Source organism: Hyaena hyaena, unplaced genomic scaffold (genome assembly GCF_003009895.1).
Source record: "Hyaena hyaena isolate Hyena2069 unplaced genomic scaffold, ASM300989v1 scaffold_251, whole genome shotgun sequence".
In the NCBI taxonomy this organism is placed as follows: Eukaryota; Metazoa; Chordata; class Mammalia; order Carnivora; family Hyaenidae; genus Hyaena; species Hyaena hyaena.
In genome coordinates this window covers 179,301-188,888 of record NW_024080883.1, presented here as the reverse complement: position 1 = coordinate 188,888, position 9,588 = coordinate 179,301, and the positions used below count along the sequence as shown (strand labels likewise).

Sequence of the window (9,588 nt, the reverse complement as noted above, 5' to 3'; positions counted from 1 at the left end):
GGGGGCTCGAACTCACTAACCCTGAGATCAGGACCCGAGCCCAAGTCAGAAGCTTAACGCACTAAGCCACACAGGCTCCCCAAGATTTTACTTTTAAGTAATCTCGACACCTAAGGTGGGGGAACTTAGGTGTCTCACTCTACCGACTGACCCAGCCAGTCACCCCTGTGTAACACTTTTTCAAAGCACTCCCATGAACATTCATTGGTCAGCTTCAAAAAAAAAAAAAGTTATTGTGGGAATATTACTCCACTCTAGAGATAAGTGGAGGCTCAAAGCAGCGATATGACTTTCCCGTCATCCACATACTTAGTATTTGGGAGTAAGAGAAACCCCCCGAGGGAAGAAACCAAATTGGTCACTTCACTCTCTGACCTTATCCACATTACCCGCTCTCACTTTCTTTTTTTGTCGCTGTCCATTTCTTTACGCTTTCCTCTTGCCCAGCTACGACACGTCTTTATACAAAATAGTTGTCCTACCCCGGCCTGGGAAGGGGAATCTTTGCTTTGTCTTTTTCACTCTCACCCAAATAGACACAGAGCCACAATCGCGTGCAAGGGAAGTAATAATCCACTTGTAAAGAGGAGAGACTCCAAGATGGAGATTTCTTACACTCAGAAACGAAGTCCCGTGGCAAGAAGGAAACCTAAGCAAGCTCCAGAGAGACTCTGAAAAATGAATCTCTAGGAAAATTCACTCTATGGGAACGAAACCTACCTGCTCGCTGTTTTCACAATTTGAGTACGCCATTTCCAGGGATACTCAGGGCAAGGCGAAGCCGGCCACGATGGGACACCGGGCCTTCGCTGCTTTTCACCTGGGGGCTTCCAGCCTGATTTCTCCTTTTATAAGCAAATGTCTCTGTCTACTTCCGGTTTCCCAGAAGAGCGGGTTTTCCTTCCTCCCTTCTTCCCCTCCCTCATTATCTGACACTGTGATAATTTCATCAGTTTTACACTCCCTGTGGTCCATTATGTGACACTTGCGCTGCTGGGTAATGAATATCAGTCCGAATATATTTTTTAAAATACGATTTTTAGCGGCACCCGCTTGGTTCCACAGGTAGCTGCGACTCTTGATCTCCCTCCCGATCGTGAGTTCAAGCATAAAAAAATAAAGGAAGATTTTTGTCTTCATTATTTTAAGGTGAGAGATGGGAGAAAACTAGAAGTGACAAATTCTTGCTAACAAGTTGCAACGCAGTAAAAAAAATATATTTAAAAACATTTCTAGGACAATATTGGTCCTAGTTTGAATCGGACCTAGATTGGCTGGATTGAATGAATTATTATGGAGGGATTAAAAAAAAAAAAGAATCAGAGGTATTTTACAACTGATTTATTCCCATGGGTGTGTCATTCACTGGGAGATTAGATTTAAATTGTAGGGGGTGGATAACAATCTCTCCTGGATCGAGTTCTAAACACAAATATTAAATCCGCCTTACTGGTGAACTGGGTACAGGGAACGATTTGGCTGTTTAGAATAGGAACAGCAAGCGGTGTCTGGGGACTCTGTTAAGTGACCAACTCTAGCTCAGGTCATGATCGCACTGTTCATGAGTTTGAGCCCAGCATGGGGCTCACTGATGTCAGCGGGGAGCCCACTTTGGATCCTCTGTCCCCCTCTTTCTCTGCCCCTCCCCTGCTCATGCACTCTCTCACAAACAAAAGCCAAAAAACACTAAGACAAATAATGGACTAATGAATGCAGAAAGAACTGCAAGCACTTGGAAATTGCTAGAGCATAGTGCTGGAGGCAGGGGGAGACAAGGCAGGATGGGATAAGAGATGAGGCTAGAGAAGTCACAGATGTTTTCATAGGTTGCTCCAAGGAGCCAGAGCTATTAAAGGAAAATCTTCACACAGAGTATGGCAGCACCAGCGAGCATTGGCCTCTCTGGGGGCTTTCTCCTTCCCTAGGAAAATGGTCTGGTCCATCAGTCTCAGGACCCACTGAGCCCACATCAGTTTACACTACATTTAAAGTGTGGTCTACAAGGTCTCAGCTTCAGTTTACTGAAGACGTCCAGAACTGGATCCTCAAGGGCAGGACTCAGAATTCAACAAGCCCTTAGGGTAATTTGTTTGCACCTAAAATCTAGAAGCCTTCATTAGAGGAGGGTGTGACCAAATGCATTTGGATTAGGCAGATAATGGTTGGAATCCTGGCTCCTCCCTTCCAGGATGGAAAGTGAATCAGCCCATGGAGATTCAGCCAAGAAAGTACTCATCTACGCACTTGGGTGTGACCCCACCTAATGGGCTTTTTCTGGCAGGTTTAGAAGGCTGTTATACCTGGTTGCCTGAACTGACACCAGTGTTTAAGGCTATCCAGGACTTAACAGTGGAAAGACCATTTTATTACCATATTTAGCATTTATTACAATATAATTATCTTATTTGTTTCTTGGATATTCCCCTGCTTTTTGAAAATGTTATATCTTGGGAAAGTTCAAACATGTGCAAAAGCAGACAATAATACCATGGAACCTCATGTTTCCATCATCCAGTTTCAACAACTGTTGACTTCCAGCCAATTTGATTTTATCGGAACCACTACCTAGTCCCTCTCACCTGGGTTATTTTGAAGGAAATACCAATCTGTAAACTCTCCTCTATCTTTAATTTTTCTTACCATTTTTTGTTGTTGTTCTTGCTAATGTTTAAAGAATCATGCGAATTTCCTGTAGTGTCCTATCTGGATTTTGCTAATTTCATTTGTTATTCCATTTAGCCTATTCTTCAATCCTCTGTATTTATTGTAAATTGGTTTGATTGGATTCCAGGATGGCTTTTTTTTTTTTTTAACAATACTTTTTCCTCCCTTTCACTCTCTGTCTCCTTATTCTTTAAACTTTTTTCTCTTTGAAGTATATTTGACATAGAACATTGTGTAAATTTAAGGTGTACACATTTAATTTGATACATTTTCATATTGTAATACTATTGCCATTGTAGGCATCATTAGCACCTCTATCAGGTTCTTTAAGTGTAAATGCCAATTTCTTGGAGTCACCCTTAAAAATTTGCTCCTGTGATTTTCTCACTCTTTTCCTTCATAGAATTCATTTGAATGTGTTATTCTTTGTATAGTTGGGATTTCACTGTTTAATTTCATCCCCCAAATTAGATAGCAGGCTCCAGAGAGCAATGACCAGATATGAGTAAGTTACCCTGACTCAGAATAGAGGCTTAATCAATGCTAGTTGTTCAGATTGCATTAGTTTCCACCTTCCCCTTCATCCCGCCTGATTCCCTTTTGAACAAAGTCCCTCTTTGTGACCTAGACTGTAGGATAGAGATTTTTTTTAAAAAAGAAAAAAATTGTTTATGATACTTATGTTCTAACATTTATTCTAATAACAGACTATAGTTCTGAAGTAAAATGTATTACCTATTTCAAATATATTTTATTTACTGTATCATAAGCTAAATATTTATAAATGTATATTTCTTATTTAGATAGTACTTTCCAAAATCATTTTCTTAAGTTGATTTATTTTTGAAAGAGAGAGAGTACAAGCAGAGGAGGCCGAAGAGAGAAGGAGACTAAGGATCTGAAGCAGGCTCCACACTGACAGCAGAGAGCCTGACTCAGGGCTCGAACTCAGGAACAGTGAGGTCATGACCTGAGCGGAAGTTGGATGCTTAACTGACTGAGTCACCCAGGTACCCCTCCGTTTGTTTGTTTTCTGTTTTTTTTTTTTTAATGTTTTATTTATTTTTAGGAGAGAGAGAGAGACAGCGTGAGCAGGGGAGGGTCAGAGAGAGAGGGAGTCACAGACTGAAACAGGCTCCAGGCTCTGAGCTGGCAGTCAGCACAGGGCCCGATGCGGGGCTCGAACCCACGAACCGCGAGATCATGACCCAAGCGAAAGTCGAACGCTTAACCAACTAAGCCACCCAGGCGCCCGTTTTCTGTTTTTTAACCAGAGGAACAACTCTGCAAGTGTAAATGTTCACGGAGCACCAATATATAGTAAATAAAAGTGAAGCAACTCACTTAATAAAGCCAGTTACATCATCATTTTTTTTTTTTTTTAAATTAGGCTTTTTGGATTGGGAAATAAAAACCCATAAGGCATCCCACAGAACCCTAAGGTTCTGAGAAACAGTTTGGAAAGTATGGTTCAGTATCACTACCAGGTGGAAGGGACAGCTACTGAGTCCTTCTGTGCTCTGAGGAAGAAAATGAAAATTGCAGGGGCGCCTGGGTGGCTCAGTTGGTTAAGTGTCCAACTTCGGCTCAGGTCATGATTTCACGGTTCATGGGTTCCACGTCGAACTCTGTGCTGACAGCTAGCTCAGAGTCTGGAGGCTGCTTCAGATACTGTATTTCCCTCCCTCTCTGACTCTCCCCTGCTCATGCTATCTCTCTCTCTCTCAGAAATAAATAAAACATAAAAAAAAAAAGAAAATGAAAATTGCACTGAAAGATGTTTCCAACTTTGTCACATCATTCAAGAAATTTCCACTTAAAAGTATCATTGAATATATTTCTACTTTAGAAAAATAGTTACAATCCTAATCTACCGATTGAGAATAAGTTGTTTCCCTTGTTTGCTCTCTAAACATCTCTTTGGTATCATGGATAACAGTCACTATTAGGAGAGTCTAAATTCAGAATGCAGACCCATTAGGTCTGTTCTCCACCATATTGGGCCATTCAGAGGATGTAGTTGGAACAGAGGATGACGTCAATGGGGAAATGAGGTGCAAAGGGCATGCTGTTCAAGAAATGGACAGGGAATTGATGTGGGTGTAGGTGCTCCAGTAAGAGTTGTAAATGTAGGTATTGCCCTACCAACAAGTGTACAGACTGAGCAATTGCCCTAGTCTCTGGGAACTTCAGCTAAGTAACGTAAGGCCAGGCTCCCCCCTGTGTTGTCCTCATCAGTTAACCTGTTCCTTCCGGAGTCCCTTGTTCCTTCTTACTCTAGTTCCTCTCAATCCATTTAATGGTTCTTGCCTCTTTTCTCACTAAATAACCCCTAAAACCTAGGCGTCCCATACAGTTCATTTCTCTGCTCTTTTTTAAAAAATGTTTTATTTAGTTATTTTTGAGACAGAGAGAAAGTGCACAAGCAGGGGAGGGGCCGAGAAAGGGAGACACAGAATTGGAAGTAGGCTCCATGCTCTGACCTATCAGTGCAGAGCCTGAGAGAGGGATCGAATTCACGGACCGTGAGATGATGACCTGAGCCAAAGTTGGATGTTAAACCGACTGAGCCACCCAAGCGCCCCTATTTCTCTGCTCTTGACCATGCCTTACACTTTCCTGGAGCAGCCTCATCCATTTCTCTAATTTCAACTACCACTTACATGCTCATGACTCCACCATACACTATTTCTAGCCCAATGTTACTGACCTGAGTCTTGGCATATCCTATTATGCACTTCGAACATACTTAAAACAATAACCTCATTGTCTTCCCCACGAACTTTCAACCTTCTTCCATAGGCCCTTGAACATCATGGGTTTGAACTGCACGGGTCCACCTATGCATGGATCTTTTTTTATGCAGTACAGTACTGTGAATATATTTTCTCTCTTATGATTTTTTTAACTTTTTAAATATTAAGTAATCTTTATCCCCAGTCTTGAACTCACTACCCTGAGATCAAGTGTTGCATGCTCTACCGACTGAGCCAGCCATGTGTCACTTCCTTGTTATTTTCTTAGTATCATTTTCTTTTCACTAGCTTACTTTATTGTAAAAATATAGTATATAAATCATATAACACACAAAACATGTTAATTGGCTGTTTATGTTATCAGTATGGCTTCCAGTCAACAGTAGGCTCTTAGTTAAGTTTTGGGGGAGTCCAAATTTATGGGTGGATTTTTTATTGCACAGGGGTCTGTGGGCCCAATTCTTGTATTGTTTAAGGGTCAACTGTATTTCTTCTCCTTTGAGATGTATTATCATCCACTCAGTGATTTAAAGGCAGAAACATAACAGTTGCCTTAAAACACCTCTTCTCCAAGGGGTGCCTGGGTGTCTCAGTCGGTTAAGCTGTTGACTTCAGCTCAGGTCATGATCTCACAGTCTGTGAGTTGAAGCTCTGTGTCAGGCTCTGTGCTGACAGCTCGGAGCCTGGAGCATGCTTCGGATTCTGTGTCTCCCTCTCTCTCTGCCCCTCCCCTACTCACACTCTGTCTCTCAAAAATAAAACATTAAAAAAAATTTATAAAAAAAGCCCCTTCTCCTTAAACTCCAAATTATCAAAGTCCCATGGAGTCGAACATGTACATTTTTTAAATTTTCTCTCTTGTAACTCTACTGCCATTAATCTTGTCTAAAGAATCTGTAACTAGTTATCAAAATCTCTCCTTGGTCATATTACCACCCAACCAACCCATTTCTCATACTACAAAATACTGATTATATACGTAAAGAAGGCAGAAATTCATCCTCTACCCTTCAAGGTCTTCCAGCTGAACTAACAATTAAATTTACATGAGACAGGTTGGCAGGAGAGGAAAAAAAACTATTATGTACACACAGAAACCCAACTTGCAATTGAGACCCAAAGAAATGACCAAAGTAGGCAGTTTTTATAGTTTAGAAAAAGAACAATAAATTCATGAGTAATTGACAGGATAAAGAAGTCTTTTATTAGTAATGAATTCTAATTGTAATTTGAGCCGAGGTAGATTAGTAGAAAAATAATAAGGTTTATGTCTAACCTTTCTCCACTATAAAGTTTCCATCTTTGGTGATAAAGATCTTTTTACTTAATATAGGTAGAGTATTTCCCATTTGGGAGATTTGTTCACTGCTTTCCGGGGGCAGAGGAGCATCTAAGTGTTCTTACACTGGTTGTTTCCCAAGTACCTTCAATCCAAAATATTCAATATGCCCTGGACCCCTACATATGCTACCTGAAGATGAGTTTCATAACTGAGAATTTTGGACTTATGCACAGTAGGGCATAATAGGAAGCAGTTTCAGAAGCTTTGAATTGGCCTTCCCCCTATAATACCTCTTTACCCCATAAGCCAAGGATCCATTGTGAGGGTTACTTCAACTGTCAAGTGTATCAATTCTAATCATAGACTCAGAGACTTGGGGACATTATCTCTGGATGTGTTCATAAAACCAGTGTTAGTGAGTCTCCTTGAGTTGGTCTTTTTTTTTTTTTTTAACTTCTTTTTTAATGCCCACTTATTTTTGAAAGAGAGAGAGTGTTAGCAGGGGAAGGGCAGAGAGAGAGGGATGGAGACACAGAATCAGAAGCAGGTTCCAGGCTCTGAGTTGTCAGCACAGAGCCCGATGCAGGACCCAAACCCAGGAACTGCAAGATCATGACCTGAGCTGAAGACATTAACCAACTAACTAAGCCACCCAAGCACCTCTCCTTAAGTCAGTCTTTAGCTAGGATTTCAGTTGTTACCTGCCTCCTTTAACACCCCCCCCACACACACACCCCGAATCTAACAAAGGTAGGGGCCATGATCATTTGAATGTAAATATAAATTTAGACTCTGCGTCCAAAAATTTTTTAAATGTCTCATTTCTCTTTTCAGTGTAACATGGTTAAATGGCTGTATATCCCTTCGGAGAAAAGACTGGGAAATCATTATAAGAAATAATTGTCATGATGATACAGGGTCCTTCCTCCCAGAAAACCAGCTATCTCATCACCTAGCAGGTTCTGGATCTGAAAATCAGTTCAGATCTGGGAGCTGAGCATACATGGGTGACTTTTTACTAAGGTGACTGCACTCAGCTTTCTGCTGCTCTATTCTTGACTTTGATTGTAGATGTTAAGAATCATCTATATATACTATATACATAGGTCAGATTACTATACTGTACACTTTATTTTTTTTTTATAAATAGTTTATTGTCAAATTAGTTTCCACATAACACTCAGTGCTCATCCCCAAAGTGCCCTCCTTCATGCCCATCCCCCCCTCCCCCCCTCATCCATCAGTCCTCAGTTTTTGTCAGCATTCAAGAGTCTCTCATGGTTTGTCTCTCTCCCTTTCCCCCACCATTTCTGCCCTTCTTCTCCCCCTTGTTCCTCCGTCAAGTTCCTCCTAATCCTCCTATACGTGCAGACATATGATATTTGTCCTTCTCTGCCTGACTTATTTCGCTCAGCATAACACCCTCAAGGTCCATCCATGTTGCTACACATGGCCAGATTTCATGGTTTCTCATTGCCATGTAGTATTCCATGGTATAGATAAACCACATCTTCTTGATCCATTCATCTGTTGATGGACACTTACGCTCTTTCCATGTTTTAGCTATTGTGGAGAGTGCTGCTATGAACTATACTGTACACTTTAAACTTGCAGAATGTCATATGTCAATGATATCTCAATAAAACTGGGGAAAAATTTAAAAATGCAAGTAATTGACTTCCACATAGAAGAAGAAGAGGAGGAGGAGGAGGAGAAGGAGGAGGAAGAGGAGGAGGGAGAGATGGAAGAGGAGGGAGACTAAGTTGACTAAACCGATGACTACCACATGGGGAGGGAGAGGTGAAAGAGGAAGAGGAGGGAGGGGGAGGAGGAGGTTGTTCAAGAAAAGCAGCAGCAGCAGCAGCATTGTTGTTGGCTGCCCATCTCCTTTGCCCTAGGGATGCCAGGCTCTGTCAAACATCTCCATGGCTCCCCAGAGTCATGTCCCCTTAGCTGGCCTCCAACCTTCCTGGTCATTGTGGCCTCCTGGTTTCTGCTGGTTAAATGACACCATCTAACTCACTTCAGAGCCCACCATCCCCAGAATGACATTAGCAAGCCCAGTTCTATGACTGCCTTACTACTATCAGCCCTCTCTGCAGAGGACTGCTGCCCTTCTCCGCAATGCTTGTGCCCCCTCTCTAGCATGTTTCTCGTGGCCTTGGTGGACACTAGGTCCTCGGTGCCCTCCTGAGGAACATCCTCTGGTGGGTGCCTGGCCTCACATAACAGATCCATCCCTGCATGTCTACATTCCTGTCTTATTCCCTCCCCTCCCCTCTGCCAGGGCAGTGTGGGCATTCATACCTTGCTCAGGGCTCGCTGTCACTGTCTCTGGGCCTCTCAAAATCATCCTAGCAGTAAATTTGTCCCACCTCCTGGGATCCTCTCTAGGATGTTAAGTCCTGTGCAAGGAGAAAGTGCCCCCCAGGGGCACCTGGGTGGCTCAGTTGCTTAAGTGTCCGACTTTGGCTTAGGTCATGATCTCAGGGTTCGTGGGTTCGAGCCCCACATCTGGGGCTCAGAGCCTGGAGCCTGCTTTGGATTCTGTGTCTCCCTATCTCTGCCCCTCCCCCATTCACATTCTGTCTTTTTCTGTCTCTCTCTCAAAAATTATCATTAAGAATCTTTCAGATAGGGGCACCTGGGTGGCTTAGTCGGTTACGCGTCCGACTTTCCGACTTTCGCTTAGGGCATGATCTCGCGGTTCGTGGGTTCGAGCCCCGCGTCGGGCTCTGTGCTGACTGCCAGCTCGGAGCCTGGATCCTGTTTCTGTCTGTGACTCCCTCTCTCTCTGACCCTCCCCTGCTCACGCTGTCTCTCTCTCCTAGAAATAAATAAAACATTAAAAAAAAAAAAGAATCTTTCAGATAAAAAAAAAAAAGT

The 9,588-nt window shown here is 42.5% G+C and overlaps 1 protein-coding gene across 1 annotated transcript in view; it reads right to left on the bottom strand.

The window, feature by feature from the left end:
- Positions 1-8,940, bottom strand: part of LOC120240256 (developmental pluripotency-associated protein 2-like) — a 16,209-nt gene extending 7,269 nt beyond the window's left edge. The window contains exons 1-3 of the mRNA XM_039244968.1: positions 8,738-8,940; positions 749-845; positions 152-212 (exon numbers count right to left, since the gene is read on the bottom strand). Of these exons, the coding sequence (XP_039100899.1) occupies positions 152-212; positions 749-845; positions 8,738-8,940 (361 nt within the window). The remainder of the gene's footprint in view (positions 1-151; positions 213-748; positions 846-8,737) is intronic.
- Positions 8,941-9,588: the final 648 nt, after the last annotated feature.